Source organism: Microtus oregoni, unplaced genomic scaffold, assembly GCF_018167655.1.
Source record: "Microtus oregoni isolate MIOR12 unplaced genomic scaffold, Mior012 000033F_ref0000390, whole genome shotgun sequence".
Lineage (NCBI taxonomy): Eukaryota > Metazoa > Chordata > Mammalia > Rodentia > Cricetidae > Microtus > Microtus oregoni.
In genome coordinates, this window is record NW_024543092.1 from 15,990,982 (window position 1) to 16,017,373 (window position 26,392).

At 48.3% G+C, this 26,392-nt stretch overlaps 1 protein-coding gene across 3 annotated transcripts in view; it reads left to right on the plus strand.

The window, feature by feature from the left end:
* Positions 1-23,878, plus strand: part of Arid1b (AT-rich interaction domain 1B) — a 348,435-nt gene extending 324,557 nt beyond the window's left edge. For 2 of the 3 annotated variants that reach the window (XM_041679956.1, XM_041679958.1), the window contains 9 exons: positions 101-310; positions 1,948-2,152; positions 6,946-7,084; positions 7,289-7,461; positions 11,391-11,541; positions 14,262-14,358; positions 15,916-16,699; positions 18,700-18,830; positions 20,768-23,878. In XM_041679956.1, the coding sequence (XP_041535890.1) occupies positions 101-310; positions 1,948-2,152; positions 6,946-7,084; positions 7,289-7,461; positions 11,391-11,541; positions 14,262-14,358; positions 15,916-16,699; positions 18,700-18,830; positions 20,768-22,483 (3,606 nt within the window). In that variant the 3' untranslated portion in view covers positions 22,484-23,878. The remainder of the gene's footprint in view (positions 1-100; positions 311-1,947; positions 2,153-6,945; positions 7,085-7,288; positions 7,462-11,390; positions 11,542-14,261; positions 14,359-15,915; positions 16,700-18,699; positions 18,831-20,767) is intronic. The other variant, XM_041679957.1, reaches the window with a different exon arrangement.
* The last annotated feature ends 2,514 nt before the right edge of the window (positions 23,879-26,392 follow it).

Consider the following 26,392-nt stretch of genomic DNA (forward strand, 5'->3'; position numbering starts at 1 on the left):
AATGTGTTTCTTGTGCTTATGGGTTCTCTGCTCTTTCCTCACCTTCTCCCCTCGCCCCACTCCACTCCCCATGCCCGCTGCCACCCACTTCTGGCGCTAGAAGTCCAGCTCTTCTTCCTCCACTGGGGAGAAGATCACCAAAGTGTACGAGCTGGGGAACGAGCCGGAGAGGAAGCTGTGGGTCGACCGCTACCTGACCTTCATGGAAGAGAGGGGTTCCCCAGTGTCCAGTCTTCCCGCAGTGGGCAAGAAGCCCCTGGACCTGTTTCGACTCTACGTCTGCGTCAAAGAGATTGGCGGTCTGGCGCAGGTGAGAACGCTCAGTGCTGAGCAAGTGTGCAGACAGGCCTTTGCATGGCTCCTTTGGGATGCTTCATTTTTGTTTCGTTTTTTTCACAGAAGAGAAGCTAAGCCTGTAGGAAGGTCACCTTCCCAGGACCCTGTGGTGGCTGGAGAGGGCTAGGATCCCTGACTCTCCTACCGCTTGTGTGGTCTCGGTCTCCTCATCTGTACCAGATCGCTAGCGTTTTTCCCCCAGCAGCTCTAGAATTTTCTGGAATCTGCTACAGATTCATAGTAAACACTCCAGAAGTGTTTTAGAAATGACTAAATTCATTATGGGGATCAGATAAAAAAAAATCAAATTCACTATTTTAATTCAAACTGAGTCTAATGGGGCATACCTGTAATTCCATACTTGGAGACAGGAGGACCAGGAGTCCAGGGCCAGCCACAGTGTCACTGAGGTTTCTGTGTCTCAGTTCTGTGGTTCTGGGAGTTACAGGACAAACCTTTGTTCTTGGCCTTCCCTTCAGTTACCTGCCTCCCCCCCATCCCCACTGAGGCCTAGGATAGACCCATTAGAACCTATCCTAACCATGCTAAGTTGTATGTCACAGTCCCTGACACGTGCTGGATGGACCACCTCTCCTCCCTCTCCCTAGGAGCCCTGCCCCTCCCTTTCTGCTCTGTCTCCCCTAAATGCAAATCACCAAGATAAAGAGCAACTCGAATCCACTCCTGCGGGGTCTGTGCAGCTCTGCTGCTGTAGCTCATATGGGACTGGGGCCTGTTGTTGCTGTCACATGTGTATTGTGACTGTTGCGCACTAAATGAATGCACGTCAGGAGCCTTGTGCTACAGTTTAGATCCAGATGACCATTGCAAGCCACCCAACATAGCACACATCAAAAGGCACAAGCCTCCATCTTCCCTGAGCTATTTCTGTGTCTTTATGTTTTATTCATGCCTTTATCATTTCACAACCCATTCCTGGATAGGAACAAAAAAGTTGAAGCCATGCCCCCACCATCCTCTCTTGGAGTGCTGATTTCTTCAGCCTCATGTAATAAGCCCCGGAGGACACACACAAACCTGTGCCCCAGACACTAAGCTCCTGGCCAACACTCCAGCCAGGGAGCAGTAGCCCTGCTCTAGATACTTCCTGTGTCCATCCCTCAGGGAGCCTCAGTGAGAGCTCAATGGAAGGATGTAGCCAGGGGCACATCCGGTGGATACTGGAAGGGAACATTATTTTTTCATCTAAGTATAGTGCTGTTATTGTTAGTGTTAGGCACCCTTTTAGAGATGGTGGGGATAGGTGTATGTGCGCGCGTGTGTGTGTGGGTGTGGGGGGGGGGGGGGTGTTGGGGGTGGGGGCTCCATTCATTCCTGGGACTCAGGAATCCGGAGGCTCTTATACAAATCTCTAGGAGATGGAGCAGGCAGAAGACCCCAGCAAGTGGGCTTTTATGTAGCCATCGGCAGGTTCCTTAATGGCTTTATAACTGTAATGCTGTCTGTGTGCTGCTGAGTGGGAGTGATGAGCATTGGTTAAAAGAGGCAAATTGAAAAAAAGGAAGCCAAGACATTAAGTGCTTGTTTGTCTCCTGGCTTTAAACAAGCCACTTTGCTGCAAACCAACGATCCTGCCCATTTTTTTGCTAGGTTAATAAAAACAAGAAGTGGCGTGAGCTGGCAACCAACCTAAATGTTGGCACTTCAAGCAGCGCGGCTAGTTCCCTGAAAAAGCAGTATATTCAGTACCTGTTCGCCTTTGAGTGCAAAATTGAGCGTGGGGAGGAGCCCCCGCCAGAAGTCTTCAGCACAGGGGATGCCAAGAAACAGCCCAAGCTGCAGCCGCCATCTCCTGGTAAGTGACAGCTGGTTGAGCCAGACCCCAGGCCTGGGAGAGGAGCTGGCCTCCTGAGCAGTGCTTCAGAGAGTGAGATGCGGGGCTGCCCTTTGCTGCCCTTCGCGTCAGACACAGAAGGCAGTACTCCCTGCCGCTCCTCTTCACTAGAGTCGACCTTCAAATCCTGGGCCACATACCTTTGTTTCTAATACAAGGATTTACAAATATTCCATCCAGCCCTAGTCAGAGTAAACACCCACATGGACCCATTCTGCTATCTTACAGCCCCAGTGCTGCCACCTTCAGGCCCAATGGCTGGCTTGCACCACCTCTTCTGTCTGGGCCACTCAGATTTGTACTTTAAAAAAAAAAAAAAAAGTGAGATTGGACATAGTTTCTGCTGTTTCCTGTTCAGCAGGTTCTTACCTGGAAGGAATCCCTGCCGTATGGTGGAAAAGGCCCTTGCGTGCTGTCATGAGGCAACTCCTTGCCCCTCCACCCACGCTGTTGGTTATGGGCCATGCTTTTCAGCTCTCCCTTTGGCCTTCGTCCCCCCATAGACTTTCAAGTGTGAAATTAGCAAACACTGTGTGCTGATAACTCCTGCATTAGAGACAGGAAGACACTGGCCTCCTGGTTTCTGATCACTGGTCAGTCATCAGAGATCACATGGAAGCCTAGGTACCCTTCAGCACTGTGGGCAGGCTTCCAGTTGCTGCACGAGGTGGAGACGGTGCTGATCCAGCAAATGGCCGGCCCTGAAGCTAGCTGACAGCCATGTTTCTCGAGCATGTACACTTCTGTATCCTTATTTTATCCTCACATCAGCCCTGGATGCAGGAGCAATTTAAATGTCCCTGAGATAAAGTCTCAGAACCCCAGACCACACAGTGAGGGTGCAAGAGCCTGTTTTGGGCTGCTTGACGACATGTTGTTCACTGAGCCCTCCAGACAGCTCAGCCTAGATGGGAATGCCTTTGAAGCAGGCCTCGTGTTTACATCTAGAAGCCCCAGGAAGAACTCTGTTCGCTTCTAGTGATTCTCTGGCTACTGTCGGCATTGCTAAGCTGCTACTCTTGGCAGGGAAGAGGTCTCAGAGAAGTACGGCCAGCCGTGCACTACCCTGCTCATCCCTAGATGTAGGCCTGACAGGTGGAAAAACCCTCCCCTGCAGCCTCACCCTTAATGATCCGAACTTTCACCATTCTGGGTGTACCTGAGTACTGGACAGTCTAATTTTAAAAACCACACAACATTACATTCAGTTCACAGAATGAAAGAAGCTGCCCACGAACAGCGCTGAGACTATTTTTCCAAAATAAAGCCCCAGTGGGGTGCAGAGTCCAGAGCAGTAATATCTGCAAAGATCTAAAGATGCATTTTATTCGTGAGGAAAAAAGTCGTGTCCCTGAATGGCCTGCACTTGTGTGGAGAATAGCTCTCCCAGCATGCCTCAGCCTCAGTACAGGAGGCCCTGCCGGGGTACAGACCCTGCAGAAAGTGGAGGCCTGTTCCCTCGAAAGCCAGCATTTCTCTTTCCCCGACTTAAACCACTGCCTCTGTGGCAACATTATCCTTACAGCTGCACAGAGGAGCGTGGCTTGGGCAAGCATTCTTGGTCTAGATGGAGCCAGGGTCCTGCTGTGATGTGGGGATTTAGGAGCAAAGCTGCATCCCAGAGAATGCATGCCCTGGGCTCCGGACCACACAGAGCCCATCCAGGGGACAGTGAGCACCAGTAGCCTGGCTTATGGCCGGGTCTGTGTGACAGCCCTACATGCATTAGATGGCCTCCCTGGCTCCAGACCCTTGTTGAGATGGTTGAAGAAAATTATTCCTGTGCCAGGATATTTTCTTGATCTCGCTAAAACTTCCGTGGCAGCACATGTAGGCAAACTAAAGCAAAGATTTCTGATGAATATTCTAGCTTGTTCTCCCAGCCGCCACCGGGTCAGTTATTCCTAAATCATATATCTGTGTTCTGAGAGGATTCCAAATTTTGGGTCTCTGGCCAGTTTTAATTGACTGTGGCTTTATGAATCTAAAGCTGAGTTCAGTCAAACCTCGGAGGCTTATCCCCTTAGCCTCTGCAGCTGCATCCTCCAGACAGACACTCTGCAGACAGATGCACCCCTTGAACTCCGTCAGGGCCTTGGCATGAAGTCTGCATGTCTAAGGTGCCAATGGGATCCTCACACTGAACTTCTCAAAGTTGGTGGAAGTTTAGTCAACAGCAGGTGGCCCCAGCAGACTTGGGGAACTGGAGCTGAGGAGTGAGGCAGGCGGAGACAAGGAAATGCCATTCAGCTAGTGAGTTTGTAACCCAAAACCCATCTGTCTCTGCTGGCAGGTCGCTGACTGCATTTCTGTCATTAGCTGACAAGTGATGTCACAAAACCTGTCATGGTTCCAACTAGGGAATCCTCAGAGGAAGACGAATGAGAGAGGGGCCGCAGTAACAAAGGTGCCCTCTGGGTGACCTCGAGTCACTAGAACAGGGACATATCAGCTGTTCTTCTCACACTATTCCCCGCACCCCCTCCCACCAGAACTGGGGCACCGGGTTCATGCTGTGTAAATTATCTTCCCAGCCAGGAGCCTGGCTGTTCCCCTCTGAAGTGTGTGAACGCACTTAACCTTCAGTAACCTTTCCATTGTTTACTTTAGAGCATACATTTGTAGCTTCTGGCAAAAGGTAGGGATATCCTAGAGAGCCAGCAGCCTTCTCCGCTAATGGAGTTGCGAGAGGGTGTATTCATTTTCTTTTCCTGAAAGGAAAAACACTGGCAAGAAAGGAGAATTTTTTTTCTTTGTTTGTTTTTTATTAGCTATAAATGTGACTGCTCTATAAATAAGGTCATTCTAGCATCACAGCAGGCTGCGAGCCATATTTCCAGGGAAGTGTTGATAGGACTGGCCGCGTCCTAAAAGGCTCCTTGCTCACTCCTTGCCGCCTGCCTTCTTAGTGCACATTTCCAGAGTGAAGTGCTTGTTAGTTAGCTTTTCTCCCTCCACGAGGAAGGAGTCGGATCCTGAAGCCACCCCTAAGTCACCCTGAGCCCCACATACACTGTGGGCAGCCAGTCAGGTCGAGGGACTGGGCAGCCCCCATCCGACAGATAACCAAGGCTTGCTAAGAACAAGTCCAGAGGAAACCTTCCCACATCACCTGCCCCTGCTCTTCTCGCTGTGCCCTGTCTGTTCTCTACCCCCTCTGTCCTCCCCTTTCAGACAGTCTGGTCTTGTCTGCTGGCTGTGTTCAGTCTACTTCTGCCTTGGCCCTGGGCTCTTCCAGATGCCTGTCTGTTCTCTCGTTCTCATGTCTCCAATAAAAACTTTAATCAGATCACAGAGAGGTCGTTTGAGCAGTTTCTTTACATACATACATACATACATGCAGTTTCTCTTGCATACATAGCGATGCCCACTTTTCCCATTTCTGACACCTTCGTTAAGAAATGGCTTAGGGCTGCTTTACCCCCCATTTCCTCTGAACTAAAACAAGCACTGGAGCGAAGCTTGTCCCCTCCTCCACAGGAGAGCAAGTGTCATTTCCCACGTGCTGGCAGTCGGCAGTGCTCATCCCAGGCAGTTGTGCAGACGCCATAAAGATGGGGTTGTGTGGCCTTTGTCAGTTGGCTACACTGCGGGTTCATCTGTTGAAAAGGGCCTAGATGCACCAGACACAGATTCCCCCGATTGTTCCTGTCTGATGGATACATGGAGCCAACATCTATGTTCCTGTCTGATGGATACATGGAGCCAACATCTATGTTCCTGTCTGATGGATACGTGGAGCCAACATCTATGTTCCTGTCTGATGGAGACATGGAGCCAACATCTATGTTCCTGTCTGATGGATACGTGGAGCCAACATCTATGTTCCTGTCTGATGGAGACATGGAGCCAACATCTATCTATTGAACATCTAGCATGCTAAAGACTACGGTAGATGATGGAGTGGGCAAGGTTAACTAATAACCCACTTGAGTTCTGAAAGGGCTCCCTTCCAAATACTGTGACTCTCAAGTAACTGTGGTGGAAACAGTCTCAGAAGGCCAGCAGCAGGATTGAAGAACTAACCGCAAGCCAGCCTGATGTGCATCTGCAATAACAAATCTTACAGCTCAAATGACTGTTTTTAATGATAGAGCATAGGTGTCCAACTGTTGAAAAGATATTAAAATAGCGTAAGGTGCCTTGTTAACCTACATAACCACTTTGAGCTGCAAACATGCCCTGCTGCGCTGCAGAACCCGTGTTCTGAAGCACTTTATTACAGACCATCAGACTGATGTGCCAAAATTCTCGTCCCGTTTCTCCTTTATTTACATGTAGAGTATTTCCAACAACGCTGAGTTAAACAATTTTCTGCCTAAAGCCTTCTTTTTCTTAGACTCCTTTTCCCCGGGATAAATACCCCAGGAAGCAATTACCCAGTCAAACGTATAACTATATTTTATGGCTCACAAATGAAGTATGTTTCTAAATCGTTTATTCCGAAATATTCCTTTTCTGGCTGATGGGGGTAGAACTCAGAGCAGAGCATTTGTCTTAGCGTGTGAGTCCTGTCTTCCACCCTTGGAATACGCATGCTCTCTCGCGCGCTCGCTCTCTCTCTCTCTCTCTGCCCCTCCCTCCCTCTCTCATTCCATCCCCTTAATAAAAGCAACATATAAGTGACTGATTTTACTACATTGTTGCTATGTTTCCAAAAATGTCTTCCTTCTAATCCTTTCATATACATGGCTGTCAAATTACTCTACTCAATAACTCTAGCTTCTTCCCTTATTTTCTTTGACCACTGCCAGCTAACTCAGGATCCTTACAAGGCCCACAGACTCCACAGTCAACTGGCAGCAATTCAATGGCAGAAGTTCCCGGTGACCTGAAGCCACCAACCCCAGCATCTACCCCTCATGGACAGATGACCCCCATGCAAAGTGGAAGGTATGTTCCGGGGACTCTGAGATGTAGACTCAGGTTTTATTTTGTTTTTGGAGGACACCTAATAGAAAACAGTGTTGTTCCCTGGTTAGTTTTTACGAGTTTAGTGCTGCTAGTTTTAGCATATAATAGTGGTTTATTTCTCGAGCTCAGTGTGTGTAGCTCGTGCTGCGGGGTCATTCAGCCTTCATCTTTTGCATCTTTCAGGAGCAGTACAATCAGTGTGCACGACCCATTCTCAGACGTGGGTGATGCGGCATACCCAAAACGGAACTCCATGACTCCAAATGCTCCGTACCAGCAGGGCATGAGCATGCCAGACATGATGGCCAGGATGCCCTACGAGCCCAACAAGGACCCCTTCAGTGGAATGAGAAAAGGTACAGAGAGCGGAGTTTCTGCATGGACATGGTCCAGAAGGCTTTCTTCTCGCCACTGCCTCATATCCTAGTCTCCTGTTCATTTGGGACACATCTGAGTGTCTGCCATTTAGTAGCTCAGCCTCACTTCCTTGCTTAAGCTGTAGAAAAGCATAGCTTCTACGTGTCTTGCTTGCCTCATCTAGAAATGGCGACAGTGGTAGAGCCTGGGTATGCTGTAAGGGGTGAGTCCATGCATAAGAGCCAGTGGAAGAACCGTGGACTCCATGGTCAGGAGGTGCTCCCGCTCCCGCATCATCAGCATCGTGTTAGCGTGTGCTGGGTACTGTGTACTATGCCTGTGGCTCTTACATAGCTCTTGACGGACTTAACAAACTTAGAGGGAGAAGCACAGAGGCCGTGACTGAAGAAAAAAGCAACAGGAAAGCTTGGACATGCAGTGATGTTGTACGGATGCATCAGAGGAGGGCAAAGGTCCTGACCTGGAACTCTGTGTAGACCAGGCTGGCCTCAAACTCACAGAGATCCACCTGCCTCTGCCTCCCGGGTGCTGGGATTAAAAACGTGTGCATACCAGCTGTGAGTTTTGTGATAGCCATAAGTGGAGTGATGCATGAAGCTCCAGCTTGGTGTTGATGAGTATTATGGACTATAAAAACATAAGAATCTCGACATCTGTAGCATTGGGTGTGTACTAGCAAGCAAATGAGATTTAGAATATTTCAAACATATTTCAGAGATCAGTTGCATAAAGCAAGATAAACTGATTTTTCCTTTCAAGAGTCTTGGGGCTACTTCTAAATACAGGTTTTCAGAATATACAATAAATCAAATAACCTTGAGATAGAAAGACCTGTTAGCAGTATCTGGGTTTTAGTGGTGTGAAAAGAGTTTTTGGGTCCATATCCCACTTTTAGACTCTAGACATGTAACAATAACATGGAAAAACCAATCTGTGTTTGGGGTGGGACCTCTGTGCCCCTCCTCCCTGTGGAGGTAGCCATCGGGGAAGGCACTTTCCACACAGACAGGAGGGCCTGGATTTGGATCTCCAGCAAGCACATAAAAGCTGAGAGTGGTGGAGATACCCACAGCTCCAGCTCTGTGGGGCCGAGACCGGAGGATCCCCAGACTTTGCTGGACACCCAGCCTAGCCGAGTTCCTGAGCCCCACATTCAGTAAGAAAGAGCTCATCTCAAGAGTAAGATGGGGACTAGAGGGGACTTAGCTCCATGTGGGTGTGCACCTGTGCATATGCACAAACTGAATTTGTGCAGTTAGGGGAGCACGCAGAGAGCTGTGCTGCTGGAGAGTAATACGTCTTCATCAGCCACGTGTATCATAGATAAATGGCTCGATCCTTTTATATTCAGCTCGCCTCTTGCCCCATAGCATTGGGGCAGAAACACAGTCCACAGGAAAGATTGTCCTCCATCTCTAATTTGTTGTAAATAATATTTTCTATTCTTCACTTTGCCTTCTTCTACCACTCAGACCAATTTGGTCAGTGGAAAGCACTGTTGGTGGCGTCGCTATCACTGGCCTGTGACTCGGTGGTACAGTGAGTCAGTCTGGTCTCAGGACCCTTAAGCCTGTGGAGGTGGCTGTGCCTGCGTACCACCAGCCTCCAACCCGCTTGTGTCCTTTTCTCTCTGAAGCTCTGGCCATGGTACCCAGTGCCTGAGCATCTGTTAACATCCAAACACACAGCTGTGCTTCATCTTTAACTAGACCCTGGTGCTGGAGCACTGGCCGGGCCATTTTCTCCCATTTTGCTCATACAAAACAGTTGTTGAAATAAGCTGTTCCTGTGATTGTGGCAGTGTCTCCATGAGATGGAAGATGGATTTTTGAGTCAAAGAATAGAAATGAAGTATCTCTGTCATGTTTCATGATACTGCAAACTGCGCCAACTGTCCTGACTTCAGTCAGCACAACTTCCCTGTGTCTCAGGGACATAACTGACATCGACAGTCTTTGCTAGGATCCAGCTAGAGTCTGGGACCTTCCTATGTAGTTTCTAGGGTACCCTTGTCATGCTGTCACACAGTGGAAGTATGTTCCAAGAAGATTGCTTGCATCCGTTCTCCTGATCCTGTTGGTCAGCCCCAGCCATGTCACCCAGCCCAGTGTCCTTATAGGGAAGGGAACTTCATGTACTGTGAACACACATAGATGTGCTCTGTGTGTGCCAGGGGGCGGCTGCCCACATCAGGGACCGGCAGAAGTCGCAGCGGTTACAGGCACTGGTGGGAGTGTGCAAGTGTGTGGGCCCCGCTTACTAAGCTGATTCTTAACCAGCCACCGGAACATCTGCCAATCAGATCGTGACTTAAATTTCCACAGTGAGGCCACACGTCGGTCACATGCTGAGTGACAATTTAGTTTCCTTTTTCTGTGAATGGCTTTTTCTTGTTTTTGACTTACCATCTTTTGTTGGTGTTGTTGTTGATTTTTTTAAGATGTCTTTGTGTATTAGGGAATTAAACTACTTTACTTTAATTATGACACTTGACTTCTGTCTGTCTCTATCTTTCCATCTATAAAATGGAACATAATTCTCAAAACTGGTTCTACCACAAGTTGCTGTGAACTCAGACAGAGAGAAGGTGGAGATTGTGATATTCCTGCATTGGCCTCAGCCCTTGTGGCTGGTCTACGGTGTGACAGTATTGACTCAGAAATCTTCAGTCAGCTTTGCTTCACTTAGACGTAGCTGTCAGAGTCATTAAACGTTAAAATGTTTCAAATACTTGCAGGAAGTGATGGACTTAATACTGCTTTCTTCGGGCTCTGAGCTGATGCTCATTTGCATATGCAACCTCTTTGGTGGTCTGCTTTTTGACAGAAATAAGTCAGGGCTCGTCCCATCTTCAACTTTCCTGTTTTCTTTTTTTTAAATATAAATATGTATGTATGTTCAAACTAATGTAAGTGCTTCCAAAGGCCAGAAGGGAGCCTCAGATCTCCATAGAGTTACAGGCCATAGTGAAACAGCAGGCACTGTAGATGCTGGGAACTGAACTCCGGTCCAGCAAGGGCTATAGCCAGTGAGCCATGTCTCCAGCCCCTTGAGCTCTTGTGAATGCATGTTTATGGCAAGGGTTTCTGGCTTTTCCTTAGAAACTTAGAAATAGAAGTGGGAACTGCTTTAAATACATATTATATGTCTTGTTTACAGTCCCTTCATGAGCTGGTATCACGTTGTTCTACAGACAGTAGTCAACATAAGCATTAGTAGCTTCTGCATCACTGCATAGCAGGCAACACAGACCACACCTATGAGAGCAGGACTATAGACACTCTGGGGGGTCAGGAGTAGGTTTGGCCTCTGCTCTCAGTCTCACACAGAACCAAGGTGTCGGCCAGGACTTCTGAGTTCCAGGTCCCCTTCAGGTTCTTCAAGTTGTTGGCAGAATTTATTCCTTGGTCTCTTATGGTTATGGGACCAAAGCCACCGTCCTGTTGTGGGCTGATCTCTGTCCACCCTTCAGGATGTCCGTCATTCGATGATAGGACCAGTAGGAGAGAGTCAGAAAGGCTCCAAAGTCAGCCTTGAGCCCCAGATTTGAAGGGTGAATGCACAGCCAATTGTAAACATCATTACATCTCTGAGTGTTTCTTGCTGTGGAACATACCATAACCATGGAGCCGCAGCCCAGCTTGTTTCTGGGCCTGCCCAGGTCAAGATCAGAGGCTCATGCAAAGCAAGCACCTGGGATGCAGGTATCTTTGAGACCATCTCAGGATTCTGCCTCCTTGGGAAGACTTCATATCCTTTCATTAGGATTGTGGTGTGTCATACAACATATAGGGATCATAGAAATTTCTAGAAGGGAGTGTGTAAGTCCTATGAGTCTTAGAAATTGCTTAATCCTCTGCCTTTGTTTTTTTGTTTGTTTGTTTGTTTGTTTTTTGAAAAACCACAGTGCCTGGAAGTAGCGAGCCCTTCATGACACAAGGACAGATGCCCAACAGCAGCATGCAGGACGTGTACAACCAGAGTCCCTCAGGTGCCATGTCCAACCTGGGCATGGGCCAGCGGCAGCAGTTTCCCTATGGAGCCGGTTATGACCGAAGGTGAGTGCTTTTGGTGAGATTAGACAATTTACCAAAACCTGCTTTCCTCGGATGCACACTTCTGAGCCCTAGTGGTAGCACAGTAACCATGTCTAGTGGCTACTTACAGGGGTGGCCCCAGCCAGACCCTGAAGAACCTGGTCTCGGACAGTCAGGGGCTGTTATTTATGAGCAGGTGTCGGCAGCAGACCTCAGATTCTGGTGTCCTGGCGTGACTGGTAGGCCACTCTTCCCCCAGAACTCAGGAGCCACGACACACCGCACCCTCCGACCCAGGACCAGCATCCCCCGAGGCAGCTGTTACCACAGTGAGACCGCCTAGATGTGCCTATAAATTCTGCCAGCTCCCTGGGCTTTACAGTACCCGGCTCTCCTCCCCAACACTCCCTGGGATACCTAGGATATTGCACTTGGCTCTCAGGCTTTCCGAGTTCTGGACCAAGAGTGGATTTTACTCTTAACAGACATCTCAGGGACACAAGAGTCTCTCCTTGAATCCATTTTGATATCCACATGGCAGGCCGAACCACAGGATCACTGTTATACCGATTGTACTTAGGTAGGAAGACAGTGGATCGCACAGGAAGGCCATCAGAAGCATCATCCTTCAGTGGTGACAGCAACGGGCTTCCTTCATGAAGAGATTCCTGTGCCCCTGGTTGTGACACCAAAGGCTTCTCTCTCTTGTACTGGTGTATTCTTCCTTAGTGAGACATGCTCCAGGCAGGCCTTCAGCCTGTGGCGTGTACTTGGGATCTGTGAAGCACACGAGAGGAGCGGGCCTTGTCCTCTCTGCAACTGCCATGTGTTGGTAAAGGACAAGGGGGATTTGAGTCCCTTCCTCCATGATCCGGATATGGTTGGTGTCTGCCCAGGGTCGCATGACTACGCTCAGGCCCTCACCAGCACACCTGCTAGAGCCAGGAGAGGTGATGTCTGGAGAGGGGCTCAGGACAAGGAGTGGGTGGGTGTGAAAATAACTGTTACACCTAGTCAGGTCTCCCCGGGGTCTTCCCAGAGCCTGGCTCTTAAAGTACAGCGCCACTGGGAACCAGGTGACATGGTTGTTGACAGAGATTTCTGTCCCACCTGGTCCCGCAGCCATTTGTCCCAAAGAAATACACAGGCTTACATTAATTATAAACTGGTTGACCCATTAGCTCAGGCTTTCTTATTAACTAATTCTTACATCTTAAATTAGCCCATAATTCTTGTGTTAGCCATGTGGCTTGGTATCTTTTATCAGTGAGGCATTCTCATCTTGCTTCCTCTTGGTCTGGGTGATGACTGAAGACTCAGCCTTTCCTCTTCCCAGAATTCTCCTGTTCTGGTCGCCCCGCCTATACTTCTTGCCTGGCTACTGGCCAACCAGCATTTTATTAAACCAGTACAACTGACAAAACTTTACAGGGTGCAAGACCATTGTCCCACACATGGTGGTTTTCAGTGTTCATACCCTGACCATGTGTGATGACATCAATCTGTGAGCCATCACAGATGCCTAGTGCATGGAATGGGGGTCACAGTTAGCCGCGGATCACTAGTACATGGGATGAGGAATCAGCTGGGGTCTAGGATTAAGTAAGAGCTGCTGGTTTTCCCCAGTGAGATTAGATAGCTGTGTAAGGACAGACACTCCCAGAGATTCCAGTTAGCTTGTTCTCCTTCTGCTGCAGAGGCTGGCTTTGACTAGTCCACCTCAGAGCCTGCCTCACTGTTGGCAATCTTCTGAAAAAGTGTTACCTGCCCATCTTAAGTTTTATTTTTGTCAATTATAGTTCTTTTCTCTATCCTCCCTTCTAGAGTCTTCCCCTATCTATTTTCGTTTCTTGATCAGATTAATAATATATCCAGTTCAGTTACTCTCCCCTCCAACAAGATCCAGTCTTTCTAAATTACGCCAGTTTGTTGTCACAGCTCCAGCTCTGTTACCCCTGAGAATGTTAGCTTCGTGGTACTTACGATTTCTGAATGAGAGAGCAGTTGCAAAGGAAAACTGTCTATTTCTGAGCGACGATTTGATAGGAGTTTCGGTCGCTACTAGTATCCTTTTCCATACCCTTTGTCATTAGGAACTTAGAATTTTGACCACTCCTCTGCCAGGGTTAGCATCTGGGGACTCACTCACAGAATCTAGCTTTAAAAACTGAAGCATGTCTGTCCTCAGTGAGAAGGGAGAGGAAGTAGCATCGTCCATATTCTTTTTTTTTTTTTTTTTTTTTTTTTTTGGTTTTTCGAGACAGGGTTTCTCTGTGGTTTTTGGAGCCTGTCCTGGAACTAGCTCTCGTAGACCAGGCTGGTCTCGAACTCACAGATATTCTTATACTTCTAGAAATGCTGTCTCTGAACTCTAATTAGTTCCTTCTTCTGACTCCCATGACAACACCATGCAGCACTCGCCAGTGAGTGGGTGGTGCTTCCGCCTCAAAGGAAGAGGCCACAGCCAGGACAAGTACATACAAGGTCCTGCCTGTCCGACCGGTATTCCTCTGACACCTATTAGCAACAGCCTGAGCTGGGAGTTTGGCTCCTCTCCTAAGATGGGTGTTACCATCCCTGAAAGAAACTGGGCTACAGCTGTGGCATCCTGCTCTGTTGGAAGTAGTGCGTGTGGAGAGAAGGCAGAGCCATTGGGTAGAGCGTCTGGAAATGGGCTGTTCGTGTCTTTGTTTGCCGCAAGTTCCGTGTAAACTAAGTTTTCTTTGAATACCTTGATCTAGGCATGAGGCTTACGGGCAGCAGTATCCAGGCCAAGGTCCTCCCACAGGACAGCCGACGTATGGAGGACACCAGCCTGGCCTGTACCCACAGCAGCCGGTGAGTGGAGCAGTGGGTGTGGGCCTGTTTTCCCTTTGTCTTTCTTAGGAAGATTTGGGGAGGGCCAACAGCAGCTGTGCGCTCTACCCAGTAGTCTGAGAGGGTTGTCTAGGAAGTACTCAGAAAACTGAAGACAGCTCTTGATATGTAATGTGCTGGGATACGTAATACATGTTGGGCACATGTCTGTGGTCACTCCATGTTCCAGATCCATGAGCTGAGCCAACCACAGATCAAAAGACGTGTGCAGAGCGTGTGCATACATTTCCTTCATCCTCGTTCTCTGAATGAGTAGGCACAGCTATTGAGATAGCATTTGCTTGCACTGCACTGTGATCCGAGTCCTCTAGAAATAACTCAAACAACAGAGTGTGTTTAGATGGCAGAGAAAGCTTGAGCCTTTGTCTCCAAGGGACTTGAATGTCTGAATGTGGCCCACGGGGGTCCCGGGATCAGTCTCTGTAGATACCCAGGGACAACTGTCTGCTAGTCAATCCACTGTAGGACAGAAATGTGCCATACTTAAAACAACCCACACTGTTGTAGACCATGCCTAAGAGCTGACTCTTAGATACGAGCAATGGGCTGTGCGTGCCCGTGATACCGACATCACCTATTTTGGTGGGCGCTACTTAGTGACTGTGGGGCCCGTTGCCCCCCTGACGTGCACTCACTAAAATTTTTCTTTAAAATAATAACTAATGACATATTTTGAGTAATAGGGTAGTTCATGCTGGCTCCCAGCTGAGTCATGCAAAAGTCACAGTGACCTTGAGGATGGAGCTTCAAATGTGACCTCAGACATTGCATCCAGTTGTTGCTGAGCTACCTTTTTGACCTGGAATCTCTGGCAAAAAGAGAATACACACACACACAGAATTGTCTTAGAATTTTTCAATAACAAAGTCGTTTTGAAATATTCATTTACTTCCGGAGCATACCTTATAGTTGTTGAATCAGCTTAATGTAATTAGTTTGAAGTGAAGTGAAACAGCATGGTTCACCCTCAGCATCTCCGCTTCCCACCAGGAATGGGCACTGGTAAGAGATGAGGGGAAGGAGTTGTATGGAGGGACCAGGATGGGTTTCTTGGAGAACTGGACCTAGCCAGTAGGCAGACCAGCCTGAGGAGCTGTGTCTGCATAGATGTATTGCCATCTGTTGAGGGGTCCCTTTGGTCCAGAGCCTCCCAGGGCGACCTTGGGATCCCCCGCCTGCTCCTGTAAGGCAGAGCATCTCTCGGTTCTGTCTGTGCACACGTGCTGCTTGGTGGTCACCCGTGCTGTGCTGTCCGTGTTGCAGCCCAAGGAGAGGGGTCCTTGTTTTTGTCTAACAAAGTTTCATATCCATGGAAGCAAACTTGAGAAGCCCTCCTCAGAGTGTGTGGTGATACTGAAATCCAAGCCTAAATTGCCAGTGCTTGTCAGTGTGTAAGAGCGTCCCATATTCGTTTGGAAATGAACCATCTACCCAGTAATAACTATTTTGCATAATTGAGTGTGTATGATTATACCTCTAAGAGTACATCAGTATGTTTTGTCTGTATATGAATTTCAGAATTACAAACGCCATATGGATGGCATGTACGGGCCTCCAGCCAAGCGCCATGAAGGGGACATGTACAACATGCAGTATGGCAGCCAGCAGCAGGAGGTGTACAACCAGTACGGAAGCTCTTACTCTGGCCCGGACAGGAGGCCCATCCAGGGACAGTATCCCTACCCCTACAACAGAGAGAGGATGCAGGGCCCAGGCCAGATGCAGCCACATGGAATCCCACCTCAGATGATGGGTGGCCCCATGCAGTCAGCCTCCAGCGAGGGGCCGCAGCAGAACGTGTGGGCAGCACGCAACGATATGCCTTATCCCTACCAGAACAGGCAAGGTCCAGGTGGCCCTGCACAGGCGCCACCTTACCCGGGCATGAACCGAACGGATGATATGATGGTACCAGATCAGAGGATCAACCATGAGAGCCAGTGGCCTTCCCACGTCAGCCAGCGCCAGCCTTACATGTCGTCGTCGGCCTCCATGCAGCCCATCACGCGCCCGCCTCAGCCATCATACCAGACACCACCATCGCTGCCAAACCACATCTCCAGGGCGCCCAGCCCCGCCTCCTTCCAGCGCTCCCTGGAGAGCCGCATGTCTCCAAGCAAATCTCCCTTCCTGCCCACCATGAAGATGCAGAAGGTCATGCCCACAGTCCCCACATCGCAGGTTGCTGGACCACCCTCTCAGCCACCACCAATCAGAAGGGAGATTACCTTCCCCCCTGGCTCTGTGGAAGCGTCACAGCCCGTCCTGAAACAAAGGCGAAAGATCACCTCAAAAGACATTGGTGAGTTTGGAAGGGGTGTTCTGAAAATGGGTTGTCTTTTCAATCTGGAACTTCAATTTAGATGTCATTTCCATCCATTCAATTGGATGAGATGCTTAATAATACGAATTATCAGGATATTTACTTATGGGAGCGTTGATTAGCCTACTCATCTGAATAAGAAACAGGCCCAGAGAAGAGCCTGCATTGAAATAATGATACTTCTAGGTGCAAAGGTTGCGTGTGTGAGAGACAGAAGCTTCAAGGAGAGACTCAGGACTCCTGAGTAGTCACGTGCTGTGCGTTGGCTTCAGATTTAGCCCTAACCAAGCCACTTAATTGCTGCAGCGAATGCTTAAGAGGCCCACTGTGAGGCTGAGGGAGTTGAAGGCAAGCCACTCTGGTGGCGGTGTAAGCTGAGCTTCTCTGGGGAAGGGCGGAAGCCTGGCCGTGGTGTATAGATGGATAGATGTGATGTGTGGTGCTCTCTGCCATGGTGTCTGGAGCTGCAGCTGAATACTAATGCGCTCGCCCGTCCTCTGTGAGACGACGGGAATACTAATTAGTGGTCTGGAGTATCTGGAGTAAGCACAGCTTCCTCTGCAGTTATTTTGAAGTTCTTTAACACAACATAGGAAATAATAGCTCTTGGTTATATAAGAAAAAAACTTTTTCAGAGATTTTGGAATCACTTGGCTTCAGATCATTTGCAGTGATGAGAAAATTAAATAGATAATAAAGATGCTGTCAGTTGTTGGAGATAAGTAGGTACACAGTGAGAAAAACGGCATCTTTTTTATATGGATCTGTAGGGGAGATGCTGGAGCATAGATACTGAGCCCAATTTTATAGACAATTTAAAATGAAATAGATATTTATGTTTGTGTGTGTTGTGTGTTTAAATAGATACATATATCTACTTTTTTAAAGATGTAATTATTTTTATTTTATGTGATTTTTGCCTACATGTGCATCTGCACTATATGTATGCATTGCCCAAGGAAGCCAGAAGAGGGTGTTAAAGCCCCAGGACTGGCGTTCCAGATGGTTGTTAGCTGCCATTTGGCTGCTGGAACCCAACCCTGCTCCTCTCCAAGAATAAGTACTCTTGACTGTTGAGCCATCTCTCCAGCCCAGTATCTATTTCTGTTTTGTTTGGTTTTTCACCTCTTAGCTCAGTTTCTATCAGTGCTTGCCTTTAGCTTAGGGAAATTTATGTTCCTTAGTTTCTAAAGTCTGATTCTTTGTATGACAAAAGTCATGTTTTAAGACAAAAATCTTAAAAAGCTTGTAAAACAAAATCACAGCAGTGATGTCTTTGGACACACCTAAATACAGCCCCCCCCCCCCCATCACACTCACGTGCACTGCGCACGGCACAACTTGTAGTTGTAGTGAGGGGGTACACCAGGCTCCCTCTCAACCTCGGGGTCACATCCAAGGCCCCCCGCAGGCCTCCTGAAGAGCTCCCACTGCAGACTCAGGGCATGGGAAGCCCCCAGTGTGGCCCCACCCTCTCAGCAAACCTGACAGCGTCATTTGCTCACTTCTGATGGCAGGAGTAGGAACAAAAGAAATGCGGGCTTCCCACCTCCCTGTCCTTGGCTCAGCCACACCCTGAAAACGGACGATCAGGGTGCCTGGTTGCGGCCACAGCATGTTCTGATGAAGGGGCATGGAAGTGAGAGAAACAGTGCCGGAAACCCAGACCTCTGTCTAAGGCTACACTGTCTGGGCCTTACATTTTCCTCTAATTCCACAAACTTGCCAGTCTCAAGATGCCACCTTGAGGTCCTTTTGAGTGAAGGAGGCAAAAGAAGACAGCTCTGCTGGGGTTCCACTGTGCAAACCTGGTGCCCCCTACTGAACACCCGAGATGACAAGGACCACAGGGTTAGCATCTTCAGCTAGTCAGGCGGCAGCCGTGGCTGACTGCGAGCATTTGTGTGCAGCTGGGCTGCAGCCCACGCTCTGCTCTTCCTCTAGGGCAAATGTTCACAATGTCCTCTTCTCCTGTTTAGTCACTCCCGAGGCGTGGCGTGTGATGATGTCCCTTAAGTCGGGTCTGTTGGCCGAGAGCACCTGGGCTTTGGACACCATCAACATTCTCCTCTACGACGACAGCACTGTCGCCACCTTCAACCTCTCCCAGGTGAGGCAGCCATAGTGCAGCTCACAGCAAGTTAGCGTGTTACACAGTTAGTGGATCACCGTTCTTGTGCTGGTGCCTCAGCTGATGAGCAGGGCCTGCCCAAGACTTTGAATCACTGTGGTTAGTATGAAGCAGATTCATCAACATGGAGTTGCCTGAGGGCTTAGTGTGGGATGAGAATTCCATTGCTGGGGTGTGTGTGTGTGTGTGTGTGTGTGTGTGAGAGAGAGAGAGAGAGAGAGAGAGAGAGAGAGAGAGAGAGAGAGAAGTAAAGAATTTGTCACATTTGTTTGAGGCAGTCTCTCATGTGGCCTGGCCTTGACCCTATGTGATCTTGAAGTGGTCTCCGCTTCCATGTGCTAGGGTTGTATGTGTGCCACCTCCGCATGCTGCAGTTTTTTTCCCCAGTAGAAAATGGGTAACTTATTATGTAAGAGAATAGAGTTCGATGATCCCTATGTCCCCACCATATGACAGAAATGATCAGGGACTGATGGCCTTGCCTGCCTCCAGGTCTGCCTTTCTCCTGGCTGTTCTGAAGCAGTCATTCGAAATCTTGCTGCTTAACCCTATCTGAAACTCGCTGTTCAGAGTAGTTTGTAGCAGTGTGATCAAGAACCCTGAGAAAGATTCCAGTCACTGGGGCTGTGGCCTTTAAGAGGTGCTGACAGTAAAACTGAGAGGCCAGCTCTCTTTGTGGGGTGTAAACAGCTCAGCCCCCGAGGATGCTGGGCTGCCCATTCCTTTCCTGATATTGAATAAGACCAGAACTCTCCACCACCCTGTTTCTTTCACCATGTCTTCTGTGCAGCCCAAGAGACAATTCTAAGTTGGTGGAATAAATTAAAGTGTCACAAACATTGCATTATCTGGTGGTGGTGTTTTGTTTTTAAGAAAAACTGAAATAATGTGTCCAGCCTTTTCTAGAACCTTCACCTCGTGACAGGTGAACTCTGGCTGGTCGTGCATTTTTTAAACCCGGAAGTGTTTGATTAACTTGCCCTTTACTAGGGAAGAGGTAAACTTGTAAAAGGGAGGGGGCCGCCCAAGCTTCACGTGGGAGAATTCCTTTGGGAGCACCAAAGTGACTGTTTGGTACAGCTTGTGTCCCCTCACCCCAGGACAGAGTCCCAAGCCCCTTCCAGGGAACAGAGATGCACAAGTGTGGGCAGCTCCATAGTGTCTGTCGTACAGGAGCATCCTTACATGCCATGTGCAGCCTGAGTATGATGGGCTGCGTGCCGGAGTGAGCAGTGCGAGCAGGAGGGCTCGCTCACCTTTCCACAGGCCGGGCCTCTCTGCTAGGGGCGCCTGTCTTTCACTAACTTTGCCAATAACTGAAATGTAAAATTGCATCTTATGGAGCAGTCTCATTCGCTTATCAGGGACTGAATTGATTTGATTATAATTTTCACTGTTTATGAGCTACTACATTGCTCAAATTATCTCTTCCAAAAGGTATAGAGAGAACATAAGTTAGGGCAACCTATGAAACCTGAGACAAAAATAGCCATAAAAATCCCGAGATTATAACCATAAAACCCCCAGCAGATGACTCCCAGATAAATAGAAGAGGAAACAGATCCGCTCTGGGTACAAGAGTCCATAACATCCTTGCTCCCACTCCTCACATGCACAGTGCCTAAATTGGCAAGCCGTGGCGAGTGGGGGAGCTCGCCCATCTGTGGAGAGTGGTGGCAATTCTCACCATGTGGGAACCATGGGTCTGGAAAGCTGGTGCCGGTGCTGGCGGTGCCAGTGCTGGCGGTGCCGGTGCTGGCAGTGCCGGTTGTCAGAGAACGAGGGACACACTTGCCTACACTTGTCCGTCATTAGGAAGGTAGCTTTCGGGTGTGTGGTGTGCCCTCCAGCCCCTTCAGGCAGAGCTGATGACCCCACCCCTCACCCTGTGCCTGTTCTCTCTCTCTCTTCTCCAGCTGTCTGGCTTCCTGGAACTTTTAGTAGAGTACTTCCGAAAATGCCTCATTGACATTTTCGGAATTCTTATGGAATATGAAGTGGGCGACCCCAGCCATAAAGCACTTGATCACCACACGGGGAAGAAAGACGACAGCCAGTCCTCAGGAGACGATTCTGGGAAAGAAGATGCTGAGTGTCCTGACGAAGAGGAGGAGGATGAGGAGGAGGAGGAAGACAGTGGAAAGACAGAGTCGGAGGGGACGAGCAGCGCTGCCCCTGCTGCTCCAGATGCCACCTCGGACCCCAAGGAGACGCCAAAGCAGGCCAGTAAGTTTGACAAGCTGCCCATAAAGATTGTCAAAAAGAGCAACCTGTTTGTGGTGGACCGGTCTGACAAGCTGGGCCGCGTGCAGGAGTTCAACAGTGGGCTCCTGCACTGGCAGCTGGGGGGCGGCGACACTACAGAGCACATCCAGACTCACTTTGAGAGCAAGATGGAGATCCCTCCTCGCAGGCGCCCGCCTCCGCCTCTGAGCTCCACCGGGAGGAAGAAAGAGCCAGAAGGCAAAGGTGATTCCGAAGAGCAGCCAGAGAAAAGCATCATAGCCACCATCGATGACGTCTTGTCTGCCCGGCCAGGGGCCCTGCCTGAAGATGCCAACCCAGGACCCCAGACCGACAGCAACAAGTTTCCCTTTGGAATCCAGCAGGCCAAAAGCCACCGGAACATCAGGCTACTGGAGGACGAGCCCAGGAGCCGGGACGAGACGCCCCTGTGTACCATCGCGCACTGGCAGGACTCCCTGGCCAAGCGCTGCATCTGTGTGTCCAACATTGTGCGGAGCTTGTCTTTCGTGCCTGGCAACGACGCAGAGATGTCCAAACACCCAGGCTTGGTGCTGATCCTGGGAAAGCTGATTCTGCTGCATCACGAGCATCCAGAGAGAAAAAGGGCGCCACAGACCTACGAGAAGGAGGAGGATGAGGACAAGGGGGTGGCCTGCAGCAAAGATGAGTGGTGGTGGGACTGCCTTGAGGTCTTGCGGGATAACACACTGGTCACGTTGGCCAACATTTCCGGGCAGCTAGACTTGTCTGCGTACACGGAGAGCATCTGCTTGCCGATCCTGGACGGTTTGCTGCACTGGATGGTGTGCCCGTCCGCAGAGGCACAGGACCCCTTTCCCACCGTGGGGCCCAACTCAGTCCTGTCACCACAGAGACTTGTGCTAGAGACGCTCTGTAAACTCAGTATCCAGGACAACAACGTGGACCTCATCTTGGCCACACCTCCATTTAGTCGTCAGGAGAAATTTTATGCTACATTAGTTAGGTACGTTGGGGATCGCAAAAACCCAGTCTGTCGAGAAATGTCCATGGCGCTTTTATCGAACCTTGCCCAGGGGGACACACTGGCGGCAAGGGCAATAGCTGTGCAGAAAGGAAGCATCGGAAACTTGATAAGCTTCCTGGAGGACGGGGTGACCATGGCGCAGTACCAGCAAAGCCAGCACAGCCTCATGCACATGCAGCCCCCACCTCTGGAACCCCCTAGCGTAGACATGATGTGCAGGGCGGCCAAGGCTTTGCTGGCCATGGCCAGAGTGGACGAAAACCGCTCAGAATTCCTTTTGCACGAGGGTCGGTTGCTGGATATCTCGATATCGGCTGTCCTGAACTCTCTGGTGGCATCTGTCATCTGTGATGTACTGTTTCAGATTGGGCAGTTATGACACACGTGAGCAGGCACGCATGCGTGAGTGAAGATAGAGGGTCACATAGGACTGGCTGTTTCTGTTCTCGTTTATCCAGCGTAGGATGAAGGGAGAGTCCTTGCTTCTCTGCCCCATCACTATTTACCAATTGGGAATTAAATCATTAATTCAAACAGTTATAAAATTAATATTTGCTGTCTGTGTGTATAAGTAGATCCTTTGGGGATTTTCTATTTCTTTTTTTTTTTAACCAAAGTTGCTGTCCAGTGCATTCAAAGGTCACTTCTTTTCCATAAAATTTCCTTTTTAATGTTTTTTTTTTAAATGTTGTATTGCAGTTTTGGGGAAGTGAATTGAAAGAAAAAATTTTTTTGGCAAAAGAGGCTAAGATAGGAAAATTTTACCACACCGAGGCAGAAAGGTGGAAGGAAAATTGATCCTTGAATTGATTTCCTATGAATTTTATTCTTCATAGAATGATAAAAACAAAACTGCACCCCGTCACCCAAAGCTCTGTGCAATAGAAACTTCTAGAGATATAGGTATAGGGGCTCGAGGAAGTGTGGCAGTCAGTCAGAACTACGAGTGATACTGGTTTCTCCACAGGAAAGTGGTTACATTAGGCTATGAGCAAAAAAAACTGCGCTTTCAGTTAGGGGGGAAGCTGCACCCTGACAGCCATCCGCGGAACTGCTTCCTCACCACGACCGCCATGTCTGCTGCGGTTCGGCCTCCACGTGACAGTTCTTCACAATTCCTTTCATCGTTTTTTAAATATTTTTTTTACTGCCTGTGGGCTGTGATGTATATAGAAGTTGTACATTAAACATACCCTCATTTTTTTTCTTTTCTTTTTTTTTTTAGTACAAAGTTTTCATTTCTTTTTCATGATGTGGTAACTACGAAGTGATGGTAGATTTAAATAATTTTTTATTTTTATTTTATATATTTTTTCATTAGGACCATATCTCCAAAAAACAAAAAAAAGAAACAAAAAATACAAAAAACAAAAAGAAACAAAAAAAGAGGGTAATGTACAAGTTTCTGTATGTATAAAGTCACGCTCTGTTGGGAGAGCAGGTGCTCCCAATTTGCTTCATGAATCAAGGTGTGGAAATGGTTGCATATGGATTGATTTAGAAAATGGATACCAGTACAGACAAAAAAAAGAAAAAAAGAAAAACAAAGAATAAACAACTAAAAGGAAGAAACACAACTTCAGCGATTTTTCTGTGACAGGAATCCACATTTGTATTTCAAGATAATGTAGTTTAAGAAAAGAAAAAAATGAAAAAAACTTGATGTAAATTCCTCTTTTCCTCTGGCTTAATGAATATCATTTATTCAGTATAAATCTTTATATGTCCCACATGTTAAGAATAAATGTACATTAAATCTTGTTAAGCACTGTGATGGGTGTTCTTGAATACTGTTCTAGTTTGACTAACGTGGTTGCATAGTAACCAAGTTATTTACAGGAAATAGGGGAGATGTAGCAGCCTCCTCCTGGTAGTGAAGCCTGAAGGCCAGAAGGAACTTTTGGGGTTACCTGCTTGAGAGTGGGGAGCTGCCTTGATCTCTCAGATTGTTTAGCAGATTAGGCCTTCTCTGAAGCAATTAACAATGTGACATTGAGGTGTGCCCATTCCCCTCATATATGGGTGGTGGCTGCCAGTCCCCTGCAGCGGGGCTCTCCAAGCTGACTGGCCTGGAATCATAACCTTCTGCCTTTCACCACGTCTTTGTTTTAATTAATCCTAGCTCGCACTCGCCATGTTTATTCTGTGTGCCTCGAAGTTACTCTGCACTTAGTTTATCCAGCGTGTGTAATATTTATATTGTGCGATGTTGAAAAGAACATGTTATATTGTATGTGGTGTAACAGTGCCAAGTGATGGTTCTATTCCAGGGTGTACTCTCGTCTTCCTTCCTGCCTGGTGCCCGCTCACTTTCTAATACTCAACTCTGATTGAAAGGTTTTCTTCCTGGGTCAGTGACTGTTACTGTGAAACATTCGGTCTCTCTGAAACTGCCGCCACTGTCCCTCCTCACTCTACCTCTCTCTGCCCTCTTCAGTCTGCACTTCCTGCCCCTCCAACACCTGCCACTGTAAGCCTTGCTCACGCTAACGCTAACGCGGAGGAGCTAGGCAGGAACACGCAGTCATAACCAGGGTGAGGTGGCTCTGGTGTCAGGAGAAATTGTTTTCTCCTGCAAGCAATCCTCACCCCGCTTCAGCAAACAGATCCATGTTGAATTAAAACCCCACTTATAATAAATTTTTATATATCTGCCTGCCAAGATCAGATTTTAGTGTTGCCCAATGAAAACACGGAGATGGGTAAGAGAGAACTCTATAGCATCCTAATCTCTCTTGCAGTACAGACAGACATTACAGTATCTAGCGCCTCAGTTCCCTTGTCAGGAGCGGCCCCTTGGAAAGCCGGGTGGCTCTAGAGTAACCGGTTCCAGAGCAGACTGCTGGTGCTCGCTGACACCACGCCCCGTGTCTAGGCTCTTCTGGGAAGTCTTGCCTCCTCCCTCCACTCTCACAAAACCGACTTCCAGAAACCCACAAAGGATTTACGCTCAGATTGGCATTATCTCGCCTAGACCCAGTTGCTGCTCTGTCCTAAAAATTAGTTGTTTTCTTTTCCAGGACTTCTCAGAAATTTGCAGGATGACCATACTCTAAATGTGTACCGAAAAAGAGAAATAAAGGTGCAAAGAAAGTTTAGTATTTTGGTATGGTGCTATAAAGTTAAATCTGTTGGTATTTGAGTGTTTTTTTTTAATTATATCATATAAGAGATATTATTGGGTGGCATTGGCTAACAAATAGCTATTTGAGTGTTTGAGTTGGATTACAATCAGCTTTTGCTTGGCTGTTCCAAAGCCAGTTACAGTGTTTTCCCAGTTAAAACAGAACTGGACTCCGCAGCATGGGTTGTCGTAACACAGTGCACATTCTTAGCCACCCCTTCTGCGGGCTGACGGCCAAGGTCCGAGACCCGTCTATCTCAAACTATGTGCAAATCCCAGGTGTTCAACCTACAAGGAAGTGAGAAAGGAGGTAGATGGCCCCTTCTCCCTTCATACTGAGTTGTACTCACTTGTTTAGAGTCCAGCACAGTGCCCAGAACTACCACCCTGTGTCCCTAGTGCACCCAAGAGATGTGACCTTGAATGTCATGGTCAAGACAGCTTTATAAACCTCTATTAAATATTTCTGATAATGATATGTGATCTGCATATCCATACCTTTATTCTTTAACTTAGCAGGTGTTGAGTATGTACCCCATGCCTAGATCCAAGGAGGTCCCATCAGTGGGAAATGGTGCTGCTGCGGTTACAGTCAGATAAGTCAGCTCGGTCTCAGCACCTAGAGTTAAGTGAGGCCCTGCAGTTAGACTCTCAGTGTCGTGTGTGGTCTCATACTGCCGACAGTACGAGGCCCCTGTCTACCAAGGAGGTCCCTGAAGTATGCTTTCCTCCCCCTTAGCTTTCATTAGGATGTAGAAAGATAAACAATAGTTACCTGGTTCCCAGTGGCACCCAAACCAAGTACCCATATCCGGGACTACAGAGCTCACTAGAACCATACAAAGGTGGTCAAAGCCAGTGTCGCCTGAGACCCCTGCTACTCCCAGCCTCCACTTTATGCCCCACCCAAATCCCAAAGTCCTCTGACATCCCTGAGTTCCAAATTAACTTGCTTTGGGGTTTACAATGTTAATGTTCTGGGGAAGTTGGGAGTTGGTGGGAGATCACCAAATTGTTGAAAGTAGGAAACTCACTTGCCTTCCCAAACCTGACCTGGGGACATGGGGTTCAACACTAACTTTGCCCAAAGTATGACTAGGAAACAGAAGACCTCAGAGAGGATGGGCTTGTTTGGTCTCCTAGAGGTTTGAGTTTGAGCCACAC